Below are 20,604 nucleotides of genomic sequence, written 5' to 3'. Positions count from 1 at the left end.
TGCTAAATACCCTGGGTGCGATGTGTGGGAGCGAAGATGTGCAACATAATAAGGGAACTCTCTGTGCTGAAGTAAAGCTTGCAGGGCAAGAAACAAGGAAAACAAGTCAGAATCCAAGGAAGGAGATATATAAGATACTGGTAAAATAGCAAAAAGGTGATATACATACTGAGTATCCACAATAAGATTGAAAGGTTGAGTAGGAAAGGATTGAAAGGCAAGCTGGGCAGAAGACTGTGGAGGGGTAAATAACATTTCCATTTTCCTCCCTCCTCCCATGTCACCCCCCCCCCCTACTTTTCATTCCATCCGTGAAGAGGGTTAGTGCAGAGGGGAGAGGTGTGAGAGACAAGGGGATAGCCAGAACATAGGTGACCTGTGTCAAAAATGTCAAACAGTCATCCTTTGGGGGGTTAAAAATGGTGACACCTATAAAATCTGCCAAAGCAATTTGCACGGCAGCATTTGTGATCAATAAATGCTGCTGTTCAGTCTGTGAAAAAGGCAAATAAATTGATGCAACATCAAAACTGCTCAAAGCTATAGCACGTGAACGTCCTTTGATCACAATGTCTGATGTGGATTCAATTACGGAATAAATGTTTTTTGGAGGGGTATGTGGTAGATGTAACCATTCTATAATGCAGATAGTCTTCTTCTTGCCAAAATCCTGTTGGCAACAATGGTGTAGCAAATACTGTCAGATGCAGCTGGTGTTCAGCACCTCTAGGTGGCGCATGCGGAAAGGTTTCGATGCTTCATCCATAAAATGCTGACAAAGTGTAGGGGAGTTCCACATGCTGTGAGGCAGGACAATCCACTGATATCGCTGGTGGGTTGAGAATACTGGCAATATAAAAGCAAACCGTTCCTGTCTGCTGGTGTCAGAAGTGGGATGAAGACGGTTCAATGTGGCCGAAAGCCAATTGTTCAGAAATAAGCTGTTCAGAAACAAGCTGGTGCTGCAGATTTTTCTTTTGGTGGAGGCCACCGTTCTTGTCTGATTGAACCCCACCTAGACTGGATACTGGTGGGTTCCGGGATTTTTCTCATTGCTTGTTGAGCAGCAAGAGCAATATCCCTCAATAAGATCTGCAGCAGTGTGGCTTGTACTGAAGCCTGAGCAAAGGGGCCATGCCCCATCATAGCATCCATCACATCTGCGAGGGTAAAATTAGGATTATTCCCTCTTGCTTGTTTAAATGGAGCTTGCAGTCCATTTGTCCTTACTGACAATTGCAGCTCTTTCAAGATTTTAAAGTCAAAAGGTTGGTGCTGGGCTTGAGTTCCTGCTGGAGCACCAGGGAATGCCATGGTATCCTGAGATAAGGAGCAGGCAAGGACTGCACGTTGAAAAAGGATAGCTGGTCCTGCTGCAGAAAGAGCAGGGTCATTTCCAGCCAGACCACTGTATTTTTGCAGGATTGGGTCCTCTGGTGAGGAACTGTAGTCTGGAGGTTTGGGGTCTGGGGCTGCTGGCAGCAAAGCAAGTATTGGAACAGACTCTAACACAGCAGACTCTAACACAGCAGGCTGGATTAAGGAAGCTGGAGGTTGTGTTGGCAATGCAGCCAGGGAGGTATTTTTTGGTGATAAAGAGCCCATAGCATATCGAACCTTGCACCAAGCATTTAAAATCCGAGCACTACTGCTGGGGAGCCCATGAAAATGTTCACCAATCTTGTCCCAATGTTTTATTTCCCATGTTCCATTCAAAGGGAAACAGGGACAATGTTCATCAATAGCCAGAATGAGCTGTATCACATCACCATCAGGAACTTCCAATTTGTTGGAGGAGAGGAGAAATTTTAAGTCTTTAAAAAATTTCTGTTGTGGAGAAGATAGGGAGCTACCCATGTCTCTAAAATCTTGATAAAAAAAAGAAGAAAAGGGATCGGACTCACCCTGGGATCTTTTTTAAGATGCTTCAGCGCTTTGCAATCCTTGCCGGACGTAGGGGGCCGATGATATCCACTGCTTGGATCGAAAATCCTCTCACAGTTTCTGTTAGAATCCTCTTAGTCTGCCTCAGACTGTTTTCTTAAGTTGCTTCTTTTTTTCTCTTTTAAAAACCTCAGTCGTATTTATTATTATTCAGCCTCACACGGGGCACCACTTGTCGGGCCAGCCGTTACAAGTGGCACTTCTTTAATATAAAATAAAGACATAGAGAGCGAGTAATATTCCATAATAAGAGAGAGAGCTCATTGAGACTTCTCTCCTCCGATCACTTTTTATTATCCTTTGTTCTGTCCAGCCGCATGGCTGCATTCCAATGTCTCACGTTACCTCATCCGGTCAAGCTTTAACCTACCCACAAACGATATAGGGTTACACTGCCCAGAGGGGGAGGGAACATAACTCCTTATAAGGTCAATGCATTCCAATACCTTGTAAAGCTCAGAGTGCTGGTCACGAGGTCCGGAGGTACCCTGCAGTATTTACAAACCTCTGCCATGGCTTTATGACTCCCACAGCTGCCTAAGCATGAAAAGACACAACTTGGTATCAGCACATATGGGCAAGTGGGACCATGTGACAAAATGTGCTGGAGTGCTCCCGTTCAGGGTTCAAGCCACCCCATTCCACCTCTCCTCCCTTTGGTTTTTCACCCTCCCATTGGTCAGTATGCCACGCCTTCTGAGCATGCTCACTGGACTGCCTGAGTTTCTTCATCTCCATTTTAGTTTCAGTGGACGCTCCTGCCCGATCCCAGCTACACTCAATTGTTTAATTCCTCCGTTGTTGGTTATGGGCAGGTGAACCAGCCATTCCACTCTATTTCCCCTCTCCCCTCCCACCCAGTCATGAGGGTTTCCGTCAGCAGTTTGATGCGCACACTTCACCAGTTGTTTGTTGGCATCTGTCTGTCTCGAGAGATAATGGAGTGTGCCTCTGTGGAAGAAAACCCTTGTTTTAGGGGCCGAAGAGTAAGTCATGGTGGCTTTCTGTCTAGTCAGCTAGCAACGTTCATCAACCATGATGGTGACAAAGCCATTTATTGAAATACCAAATGTAATGGTTCTAGGGGTTGCTCGTGTGTAAGCCTGTGCCCACACCTGGCTGGGTTGCCTGAGTGAACCTTTCCTGTCCAGACAGCCACTCGCCCGTGGCTGTCTCAATCGCTGGCAGAATCAGTCAGTGGGCGTTTCTTAAACTTCTTCCAACAAAGAAGTTCTTTCCCGCCCAGTCTCCTCCTACTCTCCCTGCGCAGAAGCCTTCTGCGCAAGGAGGGCGTAGGCAGCGGAGGACCCTTCCTCCCCCCGCTGGTCCCCGGCAAGGAGTCATGTGACCCCCTCTCAGATTCCCCCATCTGCCCCCCTTCTCCACTGGAGCTAAGCTGATTCCCTTCCCCAGAAGATGGGCTGCCTCTCCCAATCCCGGGACGCTCTCTGGGATCCCTCTGGAGCTTGCTCTCTCCCTCCGGCACTGATTGCAGTTCCCTGACACCAAATACCGTATTTTTCGCTCCATAAGACACACCTGACCATAAGACGCACCTAGTTTTTAGAGCAGGAAAACAAGAAAAAAAAATTCTGAATCAAATGTTGTACTAAACTATTTAAAACAGCAAAGCAGGTGGCTCCTGTCCGCTTTGCTGCTTTAAAGCGAGCCACGGTATATAATGAAGAGAATGGGAAAAGGATAGACATTCCATTAAAATGTAGCTGTTTTCATTATCACTGGGAAGTCAGTATTGGCAGCCGTCACATAAACTAAAATTTGAGCATTTTACCATTATTAATCAAGAATGGAGTCAGGGAGAGAAACCAGGGCTGTGCAAACGAGAAGTGCTTGGAGTATGGAGGAACAGCAAAGAGATCAAATGATTGCGCTTCAGTTCCTAAATCTGTGACGTTTTCTCAAAACAGGCATGGTTCTTTTGAAAGGAAGATTCAAAATGGAGTGACTGATCAAAGAACAGAGGAGGAAAAGAGGGCAGATAAATAGCTTCCATTCAATACCAAGAGAACACAATGTTTTTGGTTTGGTATAGGTGGACTGTACTTGTAAGAATTTGTATAATGAATTATAGATTTCGAGTGGAATATCAGTGCCTCTTTTCAGCAAGAAAGATTAGCTGCTAGAACATGGTCCACACACAAACACACAAGATGTCTGGTTATAGTTGTGCAGTTTAAACTGTTCCTGAGCCAGATGCCTGCTCAGTTTTAGCTGAGCTCACTATTACTGGTTCGTGGAGATCCTATGCATGTATTTATGACTAGTTCCGCAAAACTGCTACTTGAAGAAATCCCCAAACTTTATGTTTTTAAACTTCAAATGGAGCTCAGAATCCAGTTAGGCAATCAAGCCTTTGCAGTTGAATTGGGAGGCACTGAGAGTTGGCAAATTCGCTTTAAAGCAGCAAAGCTGGACAGGAGCGTGGCACCCCACCCCAAGAGCAGCCCAGGAGCGCGGGGCAATGGTGCACAGCCTGCCCGCTGCTCCCAAACCTCCCCGGAGCTTCAGGGGAAAGAGGAGGCGGCCAGCAGAGCAGTGTGGCTCCCTCCCCCACCTCCAAAGAGTAGCCCAGGAGCGTGCCACACTTGGGTGATTTGGTTCCAGGACCACACATTCGATCCATAAGACGCACGGACATTTCCCCTTACTTTTTAGGAGGAAAGAAGTGCGTCTTATGGAGCAAAAAATACAGTACCCTAAACCAGGGGAGTCCAACTTCCAAGAGCAGCGATCTACTCATACTGTAAATAAACTGGCAGTGATCTACCTATTGGATTGACTCATAGCTGTCAATTTACAGATTTGAAAATAAGGGACCAGCAGCCTTGAAAATAAGGGACCAGCAGCCAAAATAAGGGACCTGCAGCCTCACCTGTTCCAGGCACTCCAGTCTTCCTGTCCTCCTGCAGTCTGGTCAAACTCATGCTGGTAGCTTCAAGAACACTGTCCAACCAACTTTGTAACCAGAGGTTCAACTGAATAGAATCTGAATCACATGCACCACAAGGCCTATGCAGCCTCAACTTAAGATGGCTCCCCAGCCTGGCTTTGCACTGCAAAGTTTGCCGCAGCATGTGCAACAAAATGGCGTCCAGCATTCAAAAACCCCATCAGCTTGCACTAACTAGCCACACACAAGGCATGCAAACTCCACCCCCCAGTCGTTCTTAGACTTCTTATTGGGTGAGCAACACAGCCAAGCAACACAGTTGAGCTTCCCTCCTCCCTGGCCGGCAGGGAGGGAGGGAGAGGAGCTGCTTCCTTTGAAATTTAAGGGACATCATTTAAGGGACATTTAAGGGACATCCATCAATAAGGGACAGCAGCGGGACATGGCGCTGGAATAAGGGACTTCAAATAAGGGACACTTGACAGCTATGGATTGACTAAAGTTGTTGAGCTTTTTTGGGGAGCCACAGTTGTTGAGCTCCCTAAAGAAAGTTTTTTTGGGGGGGAGCTGAGGGTCCAATGATCAACCAGAATCGACCAGGGACACCCCATGAACAACCAGTAGATCACGATCAACCTGTTGGGCAGCCCTGCCCTAAATGATGACATTGAGAAGACACTTCAGGCAAGGAACCATTCTGACTGTCTCCTTGAGATGCCAGAACAATGCCTCAGGCCACCGGGGCTGAGGAAATCTTATAGCTGGCCAAATGTGATGTGCCAAACAGCGTAAGCAAATATACTTTGTACGGTAATTACAGAAGCACCTGGTCTGAAAGAGGGAGGACTTTATTGGAAACAAAAGTCAACTAAGCATGGGGAGTGAAAACAAGATAAAGGCCACTCCTTCGGGACTCTCTCTGAAGCAGTTGCATAGAAGTCAGAAGTCCAAGAGGCAGAGTTGTAGTCGGGTCAGGCAGAGAGCCAAAGTCCAGGGGAGCAAGCGTAGATCAGAACGGACAGAGGCAGGGACTTTGCAAAGGTCAGGCAAATGGTTAGCTCTGAGGAAGGAGCCGTCCGAGAGACGAGACGCAAGCTGCAGGATTCTTCATGGCTCTTCTTATTGATGGGTTGTTGAGGAATCTAGTCTGAAGGAATGGTTCTATGAGGCAAACCTATTGGCTCCTCAGGACAACTAAGCTGCTGAGATGCAATGACTTCTTCTGGGCCATTATCTGTTACACGGAAATTACGGAGGGGGGGGGCACATCTTTAAAGTTAAATGTTACAAATATTATGCCCGAATGTATCCTTTCAACTTGACAGCTCAGGGAAGTTACCTAGCTTTAAAAATAATATAAAATCAACTCCTTTGCCAGTTTCCGCCATTCCAAAGCTATTTTCCCCTTGAAAAAGGACTCCAGGAAGTTCCTAGAGGTGCTGGGCTCATTGTTAGCCAAGGGAAGCCAAATCTCATCACCTGACTTGCCTCAGGCTCCAGACATGCAAAGGAAGTTCTATTGTACTTTTGGGTGGTGGTTACTTTAGACATGCTAATCTTATACCTGAGTCTTGCCCTGCCATGTCTGCTTATGCTAATCTTGTACCAAGGCATAGGCGCCGACTCCATGGGGCTTGAGGGGGCCCGAGCCCCCTCAAAAATTCGTTTGGGGGGGCTCCGCCCCCCCAATAATCTCCGGCGCCCCTCCAGCAGAGCGCCATTGCCGCCCCTCCCCTAGCCCAAAATGCACAGGGAGGGGCGGGCTGCATGCCTCCTGCCCTCCCTCCCGAGCAAAAGCTCCACCCAATTTCCTTTGGAGCTGATTAATAGGCGCAGCACGCTCTCCCCTATTCGCTCACGAGGAGGCGGCGCCACTTTATTTGCATATTCATGAGCTTATTTATTATTCATGAGCTTTCCCGGGCCCCCCCAATATTTTTTATAAGTCCGCGTCCCTGTACCAAGGACTTGTCTGGACATGTTTGCCAAGGTTAACCCCTCCCCTTTTGTGACATGTCAGTGATGTAGCAATGATGTAGCAATGATGCTGTATGAACTGTATTCTGGGATATGGTGGGAAAGTTTTAAAAGTCTTTGTCACCCCATCCTCAGGGTTCAAAATTCCTCTTTGAACCTGTTGCGCAATAAACTGATCTACAGCTGTTTGCTCCGGTTGGTGGCTGGACTCCTTCCTTTATTCCGCAGGGACCCGCGGGCTCTGCCCGACCAGCTGGGTGACTGAGCAGCCTCACACCTAGATTTTTCCGTAACAATCTGGGTAGTGCTAAAGCACAACAAATCTCAAATCAATCATTGTGGGAGCAGGGCTGAGAGCGGAGAAGCCAGTGGTTTTCACCCCGCTGTAGAGAAAAATGTTTGTCCCTTAGATCTCCGTTCGAAAAAGCAAGGTAGATCCTTTCATTTTCTCCGCATAATCCTCATCAAATCTCTCGTTCTGAGCTACGGTGAATTGGTTTTTCCAGTCACCTGCAATACCTGTGGAGAAGGAAAACAAAAATCACTAGGTGACCATCATAAGGCTTATGTTCTGTTCTGAAGATAACCATCAGTGCTGTAATCATTCTAGCCCAGAGCTAGGTACATTTCAGACCATCGAAATCAAAGTTTTGCGTAGGTTTTGACCCAGATAGCATGGGCACAAACCATTTCCTGGCAGGGTGGGTCAAACAATTCCGTTTCCCAGCGCTTGAGACAATTTGCTTTTCTTCAGTAGAAGTAGCTAATAATAGCAACATTAAAGAGCCACAATTATTTCTCTCTTTTTTTAAGGGGGGAGGGGGAGGGAATTGGGAGCAAAGCAATACTTAAAGATTTCACTCACTGCAGCGAATATAAACTGGCATTGGGGAACAACAGACAGCCCTTTCATGGGGCATGGTGACTTTTAAAATGAACTGGTAAGTCCTGCAAAGAGGAAGCGTTTCATTTTAAAGCACCGGATTCCTGAAAAGCCTTAAAAATGCTTTGGGCTAGTCTACACTGACCTCAGGCCCCACACTTTCTAGGCACAGGTTCACACATTCAAGCTCCATGTCTGAGCACTTCTCTCTCTTTTTTGCCCAGCCGCTTTCCCCAGGAAAACCCACTCTTTAACGCTGAATCGGAACAAAGAGCAATTCAGGTCTTCATAGAATCATAGAGTTGGAATAGACCACAAGGGCCATCGAGTCCAACCCCCTGCCAAGCAGGAAGCAGGTCTTCTGTGGATTGCAGTTTTCTCTGATTCAGCAGTAAAGAGCTGGTTTTTGCTAGGAAAGCGCTGGGGCGAAGAAGAAGAAGAAGAAGAAGAAGAAGAAGAAGAAGAAGAAGAAGAAGAAGAAGAAGAAGAAGAAGAAGAAGAAGAAGAAGAAAGGAAGGAAGGAAGGAAGGAAGGAAGGAAGGAAGGAAGGAAGGAAGGAAGGAAGGAAGGAAAAGAAAGTGAGCCTCCACTAAAGAAGGCTGGCAACTCAAATTAATGGAATATGCCGAAATGGCTAAATTAACTGAAAGACTTAGAAATCAAGAAGACAACAAATATAAAAAAAGAATGGAAAATGTTTATTGCATATGCACAAAAGCATTGTAAGGAAGTTAATACAGTAGCAGGTTTTTAAAAACACTTGTAACATTAAGGAGAATGTTTAAATTTGGAGATAATTAAAGATAAGGAAATTATTGACATGTATAAATTAAGATAATATAAAAGAACCCGGGGAGGGAATGGAGGGATCTGAGGGATCCCAAAATGTGGATTTAATATTGTGTGAAAATGTTTTATTTTCTATTTTGTGTGTGTGTGATGATAATGTTTAATTGCAAAAATTAATTTTAAAAAAATTGAAAAAAATGCACGTGTTGTATACGCACGGAAAACTATTACATTTATTACTGTAAGTATTTACAGATCTTATGAACAAGAATTCTAACTTTTGTATCTATTGAGAACTTGAAAATGTGACGTGAAGAAACTCAGCATAATATTAAAATACAGTGGTACCTCAGGTTACATACACTTCAGGTTACATATGCTTCAGGTTACAGACTCTGCTAACCCAGAAATAGTGCTTCAGGTTAAGAACTTTGCTTCAGGATGAGAACAGAAATCGTGCTGCAGCGGTAGCAGGAGGCCCCATTAGCTAAAGTGGTGCTTCAGGTTAAGAACAGTTTCAGGTTAAGAACGGACCTCCGGAACGAATTAAGTACTTAACCTGAGGTACCACTGTAATCTAAAAGGTGTAAGGATCTTAAATTACCAATTTTTAAAACTATTGTTCTGTTGTTGTTTTTTTAAAAAAATCTCTGGTCCCGATTAACGATTTGTGGGAAGCTGATTGTTGCGAGGTCATATTGCATATATAAAGGAGACTGACCTTTTCTCATGAAAGGTGACACGCTGTGGTCCATTTGGTCACCTGGCATCATGGTATAGTTTGAAGTGGGGTTCTTCTGCATCTCCTTGAACGACGTATGGTGAAGAATTCTATTCACCACTTCCTCCGACACCTCCTTTCCCAGAAACCGAATCACCTTCTGTACTTCACGCTTGGGGTCCTGCAAAAAGAGAGGCAGCGGATGCTTCCTGACTGTCAGTCTTTTGGGGTGTGATTCATTCTCCTGACCATTAGGTCCAGTCGTGACCGACTCTGAGGTTGCGGCGCTCATCTCGCTTTACTGGCCGAGGGAGCCGGCGTAAAGCTTCCACGTCATGTGGCCAGCATGACTAAGCTGCTTCTGGCAAACCAGAACAGTGCATGGAAACGCCGTTTACCTTCCCACCGGAGTGGTACCTATTTATCTACTTGCACTTTGGTGTGCTTTCGAACTGCTAGGTTGGCAGGAGCAGGGACCAAGCAATGGGAGCTCACCCTTTCATGGGGATTCGAACCGCCGACCTTCTGATCGGCAAGTCCCAGGCTCTGTCAGCAAATTCAGGTTTTGACATTATTATCTGATTGGGAGTTCTTACACGACAAACCCAAAAGATCAGACTTTTGGTAATGAGCAAAAATGACTGGAAAATGCACTAGGGAGTGTGGGATAACACTTGTTTTGATGAAAGACCATCTCAATTCCTAGGAAGCAAATAAGAATAAATGCTCATTAAATAGCCAAACGTGTTGTCTGCTTTCCCTAAAAAGAAATCACCAGGAATGCTCAGTAAACAGGCTGTCTGGGACCATCATGCCTTTAGCATCCAAGGTTTCACACACCTCCTTCATGTCTTCATAGAAGAGATACAGAATATTAGGGTGGGTCTTCTGCTTCTCCCACCATCCTTTTACATGGTCGTACCAGGATCCAAAAGCCACTACAAAGGGGGAGAGAGATGGGCAAATGCTTCTTTTAAAACTCAGATTACAAAAAAAATTAAAAGAATACAGACAGAATATCAATATGAAAAAAAATCAATGGTCAAACGCTACTAAGAAGTACCGTATTTTTCGCTCTATAGGACGCACTTTTTCCCCTCCAAAAATTAAGGGGAAATGTGTGTGCGTCCTATAGAGCGAATGCAGGCTGCGCAGCTAAGCCCAAAGCCAGAACAGGGAGACGGAGCGCTGCGCAGCGCTCCATCTCGCTGTTCTAGCTTGCGGACAGCTGTGCAAAGCCTCCGCAGGGCAGCGGAGTGCCTTCACCCTGCTGCCCTGCGGAGGCTACGAAGGCTGTACGAAGGTGGGGGGAAGGCTGCAACGCTTCCCCCCACCGCCAGCCCCACAAGCTTGGGGGGCAGCGGGAAGGCGGAGCGCCGCCTTCCCCCTGCTCCCCGACCTGGTCTTTGGGGCTGGTGGTGGGGGAAAGCAGAGCTTCCACCCTGCCAGCCCCAAAGAGCAGGTCGAAAGGAACCCAAAGCCTCTGGAGCCCAGCTGGAACTCCTGGGCACAGAATGCACAGAACACACCTTGTTTTACCAGACTACAAATCCCAGGATTCTTTGGGGGGCACCATGACTGTTTAAGAAGAACAAAACTTTTGCCTAACTAAGGACCAAGAGAAGGTCCATGGGTTGTGCTCAGAAATGAAATGTTCTTTCCAAGTTCTACCTTCCCCCGCCACAAATTTCCCGAGAAACTCATCCCAGGTTCCAGGTTCTGGGTGCATCCTTGCCATCTTGTAGAAGTGGTAATAAGAGACAGCTACATCCTTGGCATTCCTGGCCACATAGATCATCTGTAGGAATGAACATTGTTTCTGTTAACTGCGGTTAAATTTGCAAAATGTACATTTGAAAAACTATCCTGTTATTGAAAGTCTTAAATTAAAAAAAATAAGTTCTATGATCTGTACACCCCATTCCTCATTCTTAAATAAATCCATAATGAACTTACTAACTTATAAAAAGGTAAGGCTGCATTTTATGGAATGACATTTTACCCAAATTTCAAAAACATTCCCTTTCTCTTTCACCGCTGGTGCACACTGTCTGTATTGGCAGGCAAGAATGCTCCCTCCATACCTGTGTGAAGTGCCCTGACTATCAAAGTTGACAGATCTGTGAGGTAAATATGGGACCAATAAAGGTAAAGGTACCCCTGCCCGTACGGGCCAGTCTTGACAGACTCTAGGGTTGTGCGCCCATCTCACTCAAGAGGCCGGGGGCCAGCGCTGTCCGGAGACACTTCCGGGTCACGTGGCCAGCGTGACATCGCTGCTCTGGCGAGCCAGAGCCACACACGGAAACGCTGTTTACCTTCCCGCTGGTAAGCGGTCCCTATTTATCTACTTGCACCCGGGGGTGCTTTCGAACTGCTAGGTTGGCAGGCGCTGGGACCGAACAACGGGAGCGCACCCCGCCGCGGGGATTCGAACCGCCGACCTTTTGATCAGCAAGCCCTAGGTGCTGAGGCTTTTACCCACAGCGCCACCCGTGTCCCATGGGACCAATACAAGCAGTCATATGCCTCTTTGATACATGATGAAAGATCCCATCTGAAAGGTCCACTAGGTAATTTGGGAAGGTTGATAAGTTGGAGACTTTCCATGACTATACAATCATTAGACCAAATGAAGAATAAACTAGACCTTGAACCTCCTACACATTCATGTTCCAGTACATGCAAATTCGACCTTTCCTAAGTAGGTTTAGCAAAAGTCAACAGTTTCGGAGTGGAAAGAACGAATATGATATATTATTAGATGTCAACAATGTACATAATGAGACAACAGTACACAAATACATAATAACATGGAATAAAGATATGAATATTGGAATCTCACAAGATGTATGGCTATTTTTGTTTCAAACAAATGTAAAATTGTTTCAGTTCCTCAAGTGCAACATCCTATTAGAATTGTATATAGATGGCAGTCCAATGGCAGTGGACTCCATGGAAAAGCAAGTCAGGAGATGGAAGGTAGATATGTCAAGAGCCAAAAGGGGACTAATAATGTAATTCTTATACCCTGCGCATCTGACTAGGTTGCCCAGGCCACTCTGGCAGACTTCCCACAAAAATACAGGAACAACTGCAGCAAGAACACCCTCAATAATGAAAAGCTTCCCGAAACAATGTGTATGAAAAATTAAATAGTTGTTTATCTCCTTGACACCTGCTGGGAGGGCATTCCACAGGGCAGGTGTGACTACCAAAAAAGCCTGGTTTCCCTGTAGTTTCACTTCTTGCAGTGAGGGAACCACCAGGAGACTTGGCACTGGAACTCAGTGTCCGGTCTGAACAATGGGGGTGGAGACGCTCCTTCAGGTATACAGGACTCCTTGATCCTTCAAAGAATCAAATCCAAGGCTGAGGCAAATTCAGAGATGGTTCAATCAGAATGCGTAGTCAGGCAAAAGTAAGCATTAGTGTATCCTAATGAAATGTAGATTTATTTTACCTTGCAACCGTTTTCCCAAAAGGACTCAGGGACAAGTTGCACTGGGAGGTGAGTCTTAACTAGTCGCGGAGAAGGTATCTCAGCAAGTTGTTCTACACCTTGAAAACATAGAGAAAATAATTAAAGTGGGCAGGGGACAAAAACGTTTGAAAAAATAATTTCTTCTGGTCTGATCTAGAGATGCACCTGAATTCTTGCACAGGTGGAATTTGTCAGTGAATTTGTGGGTCTACCCATGAAGAAGAAGAAGAAGAAGAAGAAGAAGAAGAAGAAGAAGAAGAAGAAGAAGAAGAAGAAGAAGAGGAGGAGTTTGGATTTGATATCCCGCCTTTCACTCCCTTTAAGGGGTCTCAAAGCGGCTAACATTCTCCTTTCCCTTCCTCCCCCACAACAAACACTCTGTGAGGTGAGTGGGGCTGAGAGACTTCAAAGAAGTGTGACTGGCCCAAGATCACCCAGCAGCTGCATGTGGAGGAGCGGGGAAGCGAACCCGGTTCACCAGATTACGAGACTACCGCTCTTAACCACTACACCACACTGGCTCTCACCACATGGAGACTTGCCCAGCTAAAACAGGTTATTTACCAATTTCAGAGGCTCTAACATCCCAATAACTGCACAGAGCTCACCTGTTACAAGAAGGATACCTGCCTGTTGCTTTTTTAAGAAAATATTTTTTATTGATTTTTCCATGTATACTTCTTCTAACAAAATATCTTTGACAATTTTTCATATTTCCACCCTCCTCCCCTGGACTTCCCTCATACTAGCGTTTTGCTTTATTTCCATATTGTTCACCCTGCGTATTGTTTCCCAAAGTTTTCCTAATACATATAGTCTTAATTTTTGTTGTATACAGTTGTGATTGTTTACTCAAACCCTGCCAATGAATCCATTTATTTATGTTGCCTCTTCGTGTAATTTCACTGTATACAAGTTGAACAAAAGTCTTTGTTCTGTCTTGGAAGACGGAAGAAATACCAACGAAAGAATAATGGCAAGGGAAACTTATGGAATATGCAGAACTGGCAGAACTAACAGAAAAACTACATGGAAAGGACAACAAAGACTTTTGGGGAACCATTTACAACATATATTTGAAATACTTTATTGTCACTTGTTCAACTTGTAATACAGCAAAGGCTTTACCATTAATAATGTCAGGAATAATCAGCTCCATGAAAGGAACACGATTGAAAATGGCATCTCGTTTACACTTTTCCACATCTGCATCGTTGTAAATCATGTCCAGAATCTCACTGACCCAGGTTGTGCCTGAAAATGTAAACGCATGTGCAAATTAGATAAAATTACCCACAGAGCATAAGGTATCAGCTGGGTTTGTAAAATGGGTATACGTAGATTGTGGGCACTGCACACAAGCTTAGAAGGGAGTCCCTTAAAATCAGCTGATTAATACAGAAAAGGAATACAGAAAAAAATTGTTTTAATTCAAACTGAATGCAGAACTCAGCTTCCTGTGAAACTTAGCTATCGTTAAAAACAAAGAAAGAAACAAAATCTATCCTTTAGAGTTGTGAAGATATGCTTGAAGCTTCCTGTGAAACTCCTCTGAAGTTGTGGAGCTGCCTCTGATGACGGTCCAAATTCTGGTGCAGAATTCAGTGGCCAGGTTGCTCACCAGGGCAAGACAGTTTGAGCATCTAGTTGTGAGCATTAAACACCCATTTGCAGATAGTAAACTCAGTCCTTTACAGCAGAATGCAGCAATCTTGCTTCGACTGCACTGGCTGCCAGTTAGTTTCCAGGCCCAATTCAATACGCTGGTTTTGACCTATAAAGCCTTAAAATGGCTCACGGCCGCAATACCTCAAGGACCTCTTCCGCCCACATGAACCGACTTGGCTCCTACATTCAACATCTGCGGCCTTTTTTCATGTGCCTCCTCCATGAGAGGGTGGCAAGATGAGAACTGGCCTTTTCGGAGGTGGCCCCGTTTGTGGAATGCTCTATCCCCAAGGAGCCTCACCTGGCTCCTTTGTAACATATTTTTAGGCACCAGGCAAAAACATCCCTCTTCTCGCAGGCCCTTGTTCAATTAAACAAATCTAGGGACTTTTGATCTGGAGGTGGGCATTGGTTTTGTTTGTAACTATGCTTTGCAGGTGCTGACCTTTAAAGCCCTAAACGGCCTCAGTCCTGTATACCTGAAGGAGTGTCTCCACCCCCATCGTCCAGCACCGAGGGCCTTCTGGCAGTTCCCTCATTGCGAGGAAGCAAAGCTACAGGGAACCAGGCAGAGGGCCTTCTCAGTAGTAGCACCCACCCTGTGGAACGCCCTCCCATCAGATGTCAAGGAAATAAGCAGCTATCCTATTTTTAAAAGACATCTGAAGGCAGCCCTGTTTAGGGAAGTTTTTTAATATTTAATGCTGTATTGTTTTTAACACTCGATTGGGAGCCGCCCAGAGTGGCTGGGGAAACTTAGCCAGATGGGCGGGGTATAAATAATAAATTATTATTAGGGCAGCAGATAGAAAGCTGATGTTGCCATTCTTTTTTTTTTATGTCAGAAGAAAGTTCTGGCATGAGCACAAACAGTTCCAGCCTCAGGCCATAAGGTCTGCTATTCCAAACCCTGGAGCCCCTGACAATTAACATAACTTTGGCAGAAAAGAAGGAGCTGCCATCCATCAAGGGATTCTTATAGATTAATTCAATGGGAGAAGACATGGCATGGAACGACCTTGCATGGTCATCATGAGTACCATGGGCGAAGATGTAGCAGTCTGACAACTGCCAGTCACATATTCTCATTTGACGTGGCAATCTCACAAACACTGCCAGGATTTCTGGCAGAAGTGCATATTTTTCAAGCAACATTTTGCAGCGTATAACTAGACTGAATCCCATTCCTGCAGATGTCCCAATTCCCTGCAACAGATAAGGAGCCGTTGTGCATTCTATGCATTAAATCCAGGGAAGCCCTTAGGCACAGGCACCTGATTTTGGGTAGGTGGCAATCAGAAGATCATCTTTCTTGGCCTGGAAGTTCTCCACCTGGCTCCATGCCTCAGCGATGCTCCAGAACAAGGCAACACCATGAACATCTACCAGTTGCCGCCTGAAGATACCTTCTTTCGACTCCATCCTGTGGCAAGGAAGAAGAGGAAGAAGTAGCAAACAGCAACAGCTTACATGTGTATGAAGCTTTCGTTTCTTATTGATTTCAGTAATGGACATATTGCATTTTCCAAAACTATCTAAAACACAGCAACATTGCAGTGGTGCAACATAGACAATTTTATTCTGTTATCAGTGAAAGAAACGGGCTTGAAACGTATCGGTAACTCATCTCCCAATTACATAGGTGTTTTGAATTGTGGAAATTAGAGCACGGTATTGATTTTATGGATTTTCACAGCCAAAGGTACACCTTAGGTATGAAATCCTTTGTTGGCATTACACGGAAGGATTATCTGCAATGAATATGTCCCACCGAATAGAAAAGAAAAGAAAACCATTGTGATGTAAAGAATATTATGGAGTTGAAATCCCTAGCAGCTGTGAATAATCTTGTGCACAGAAATCGGGCAGACTCATACTTTGTGGTGGCTTAAGGTGCCCTTCATAATGTCAGGAGGTGTTGGTTTCCACTGACATCATTGTTTACTTAATGATAGGAGAGGACCCTGGAGATTAGCACACTCCAGAAGCGGCACATTAATGAGACTCTCGGCTATGGCAAGGTTTTATTAATCCATGTTTACAACCGCCCATGGAATTTGGGCAAGGGGAATTTCACAAATTATATGGAGGCAAACACCTGGATTTGCCACCAAAGGTACCCCCAGAGCAACAACCAACCAAACTCCTTGGTTAGAGGCCTTCTTTATATACCGCTCCCATGTGAAGTGGCCTTAAAGCTTATAATAAAGGCTTTGTAATTGCAGGGTTATAAAAAACAAAATAAGCTTCTGGGCTGCTTGAACCTCTGCCCATTTGAGGGCCGGACTAGATAAGACATGGGAGATTTGTGAATAGACTCTTCTGATATCTTGTTTGTTTAGAAGTGTCAGTAACAGCAAGGAGGTTATTTGGATTAGGGATATAGCTCTGGGAAAGCAGAACTTTAATTTCTGCCCCAGGTGTCGCCACCCCTTCTTAAATCCCCCCACAACTGCTACTTGCAGAGGCAAAGGATACAGGTAGCCAGTGGCCCCCCAGAAGTTATGGGATGCCAGCTGCCTTAGCAAGCATGGCCAATGGCCAGGGAGCTGTGGTTCAGTAACATTTGGGGAGCCAATGTTTCCTCAGCTCTGTTCTAGGAGAATGGCTGGATTATTTCCAGAGATGAGAACTGTTAAATTGTGGGTGAACATATCAGACGACACAGCGATTCTTCAAACAGCTCTTGTTTATTCACAGGCCAGGCCAGAACTGAACTGAAGGGTTCAGCCAGCCTGCTTATATAGAGCTCTAGTACAACGTAACTGTAACAACTTTCTGTAACTATCCAATCACTGAACGTCACTTTCGATCCCTTATTTGCATATGTGGACCTGAACTATCTACAGTATCCCCATGCTGGCCCAGGGTGAGAACTTCAGTACATAACAAGAACAGAAATTACACTACCGATTTGTCTTTCCTCTCTCCAAAGTTGGTGATGCTGGCTTCTACTAGTCTCCATGCCATATCATGGATACCATTGCAGCAGTGCTGTGGAGAAGCTCCTGTGTGGAGCAAGAAAACGAGCCCCGTACGTGGCAAACCTGCCCAAAATGCATACTTCAAAATAAATTATTTCTGTGTCGCAGAGGTCCAAGATGTAACACCTGAATTGCCTGGAATCAGGCAAGGACCAGAATTTCATTTGGGCAGAGGAAAGAAAGGCACACAACTGAATTGCTTCTCTCCCACAGCTCTGTTGTGCTCCTGTAGAGATCAAACCTGTGGGGATTATCTCTTGCATAACGATGTTATCCAATGCTGTTTTATCCCCTTGTTCAAGGGGAGCAAGTTACGCCGCGTACACACGGTACATTTAAAACATATTGTTTCTTGCAAAGAATCATGGGAGGTGTAAGTTAACCCTCACAGAGCTACAACTCCCAGCATGCCTAGCAAACAACATTGGGGGGAAAGAAAGTGCATTAAGGTAAAAGGTAAAGGACCCCTGGACGGTTAAGTCCAGTCAAAGGTGACTATGGGGTTGCGGCACTCATCTCGCTTTCAAGCTGAGGGAGCCAGCGTTTGTCTACAGACAGCTTCCGGGTCATGTTGACAGCATGATTAAGCCGCTTCTGGCAAACCAGAGCAGCACACGGAAACGCTGTTTACCTTCCCACCGGAGTGGTACCCACTTATCTACTTGCACTTGACATGCTTTTGAAGTGCCAGGTGGGCAGGAGCAGGGACCGAACAACGGGAGCTCACCCCGTTGCGGGGATTCGAACTGCTGACATTCCGATCGGCAAGCCCTAGGCTCTGTGGTTTAGACCACAACGCCACCCGCGCTCAGTTGATAGGAAATTGATAGGAAAGCTGTCATTGCCCTGACAACAGATGAAAAACTGTGGGTGGAGACAGGGCTGGATTTAGATTTGGTGAGGCCCTAAGTTACTGAAGGTAATGGGGCACTTTATATGCTGCCCTTTGTCAACAACAAATTGCCGCTGTTTTTTGTGTTGAATATATGCTATATGGTAATTTCTGGACCTAATAGGTATCTAAAGCCATTTGCACATAACAAAATATGTATTTTATCAAAGTAATTGTTGAACTGAAATACAATTAAGAAGAAGTATATTAATAGCGACGGGACGCGGGTGGCACTGTGGGTAAAAGCCTCAGCGCCTAGGGCTTGCTGATCGTCAGGTCGGCGGTTCGAATCCCCGCGGCGGGGTGCGCTCCCGCTGCTCGGTCCCAGCGCCTGCCAACCTAGCAGTTCGAAAGCACCCCCGGGTGCAAGTAGATAAATAGGGACCGCTTACCAGCGGGAAGGTAAACGGCGTTTCCGTGTGGTGCGCTGGCTCGCCAGATGCAGCTTGTCACGCTGGCCACGTGACCCGTGTCTCCGGACAGCGCTGGCCCCCGGCCTCTTGAGTGAGATGGGCGCACAACCCCAGAGTCTGTCAAGACTGGCCCGTACGGGCAGGGGTACCTTTACCTTTTGTATTAATAGCGATAGTGATATTTTAGGGAGCAGGCTAGCAGGCGGGGCCCATTGCTTACATCATAGGAGCCTACACAACACAAAACTCTGTTGCTGTATGGAGGTTTTATTTTATTTGTTTTTTATCTTATATTTTGGAAATGTACATCCAGGGTTTTTTTCCTTTAATTTTTTTTGCCCCCCCCCCCAAGAGAGTGGGGCCCTAAGCCATAGCTTGTTTAGCTTATACATAAATCTTGCACTGGGTGGAGGGAAACAAAAAAAATTCCTTCCAGGTTTTGTTTGTTTGTTTGTTTGTTTTGTTTTGTTTTTTTTTACTATGGCAGACCAACACGGCTACCTATCTGTAACTGGGTGGAGGGAGTAAGCTCTGCAATGCTCAAGTCTCTTGCTCCATCAGCCTTAAGGAGATGATCTTGAGTAAGATATATATGGTGATACAAACAAAAATAACTCACTGTCTCCATGACTAAACTGGTGAGCAATCAGTTGTTTGGGAAACGACATGCCCGCTACTACGAATTTGTGTTGTCATCGATATCTAGATGGAACCTGTTTCTAAAGCCACCTTCAGCTGAGTTGCAGCCACATAAGCCTAGCCTCTCCGCTAGTGGCAGCCACCCTCCAACCCCCAGAAAAAGATGGACAGAAAGTGCCCCTCGATGGCGAAACCTCCTGTAGTCTTGCTCCACAGAAAACGAGCAAATATTGTTACCCTTAAATCAAATCTCTTTCTGAGTGGGCCTTCGAGAGAGCCCTGCGGCTGCACGGAAGGAGCTTGGAGCACCTGCCGGTAATTTCATTACAAAAGAATCTCGCTTACCTGTAGTTAGTTTAGTGCTGTAAGATGGCACTAATATATGGTGTACTCGCAGTATGAGTTTGGTAGCTGATCTGAAGCCACAATTCCAACTCCTTGAAGCCTTTGTGAGCGAACTCGTTGCTTTCGCCCTCCTTGCTGCCTCTCAGCCAGGCGTCAGATAGCATAGACTTTTCTCTCAAACAGGTTGCACTGCTCTAGCGGTAGATTTCAACGTTCTCAGGAGAAGCAAGCTTAAACACGGAAATAAAAAGCTTTATGACTGCAGTGTAAAGGTGCCTATAGAGGGTTTTTTTTAATAGGGGTGTGTGTTTCCTATGACATAGTCCAAACTCATATCACACTGATAACAAAAGCCTTGAGATCAAATAAAAGGAACGGGGAGCTTTAATCCATCAAGTAATCTGAGCAAATGCTTGCATGGGCACAACCACTGGACATTTCTCCATATAATATTTCATATTTATAAGTCTGCCCTTCTGACTATGCTCGTCCAGGTGCATTAGAGACCATTGGAGTGTCTTGAGGTGGTTGGAGGATGGATGGCGGCTAACAGATTGAGGTTGAATCCTGACAAGACAGAAGTACTGTTTTGGGGGGACAGGGGGTGGGCGGGTGTGGAGGACTCCCTGGTCGTGAATGGGGTAACTGTGCCCCTGAAGGAGCAGGTGCGCAGCCTGGGAGTTATTTTGGACTTACAGCTGTCCATGGAGGTGCAGGTCAATTCTGTGTTCAGGGCAGCTGTTTATCAGCTCCATCTGGTACACGGGCTGAGACCCTACCTGCCCACAGACTGTCTCGCCAGAGTGGTGCATGCTTTGGTTATCTCCCGCTTGGACTACTGCAATGTGCTCTACGTGGAGCTACCTTTGAAGGTGACCCAGAAACTACAACTAATCCAGAATGCAGCAGCTAGACTGGTGACTGGGAGCAGCCGCCGATACCATATAAGACTGG

The 20,604-nt window shown here is 45.7% G+C and overlaps 1 protein-coding gene across 2 annotated transcripts; it reads right to left on the bottom strand.

The window, feature by feature from the left end:
• Positions 1 to 7,044: 7,044 nt before the first annotated feature.
• Positions 7,045 to 19,856, bottom strand: LOC114582528 (sulfotransferase 1 family member D1-like). 2 transcript variants are annotated; one of them, XM_077917580.1, is made up of 8 exons: positions 19,701 to 19,856; positions 15,652 to 15,800; positions 13,838 to 13,963; positions 12,689 to 12,786; positions 10,897 to 11,023; positions 10,066 to 10,163; positions 9,226 to 9,406; positions 7,045 to 7,351 (listed from the first exon to the last, which is right to left on the bottom strand). In XM_077917580.1, exons 2-8 carry the CDS (start codon positions 15,797 to 15,799, stop codon positions 7,239 to 7,241), a joined length of 891 nt encoding a protein of 296 aa, XP_077773706.1. In that variant the 5' UTR covers position 15,800; positions 19,701 to 19,856; the 3' UTR covers positions 7,045 to 7,238. The 2 variants fall into 2 exon arrangements, with proteins under 2 accessions (XP_077773706.1, XP_028559455.2); XM_028703622.2 differs by having other exon boundaries at positions 19,651 to 19,855.
• Between the last annotated feature and the right edge of the window lie 748 nt (positions 19,857 to 20,604).

Source organism: Podarcis muralis, chromosome 13 (genome assembly GCF_964188315.1).
Source record: "Podarcis muralis chromosome 13, rPodMur119.hap1.1, whole genome shotgun sequence".
NCBI lineage: Eukaryota > Metazoa > Chordata > Lepidosauria > Squamata > Lacertidae > Podarcis > Podarcis muralis.
The sequence above is the reverse complement of the archived record's forward strand: the minus strand, read 5'-3'. Positions and strand labels throughout refer to the sequence as shown.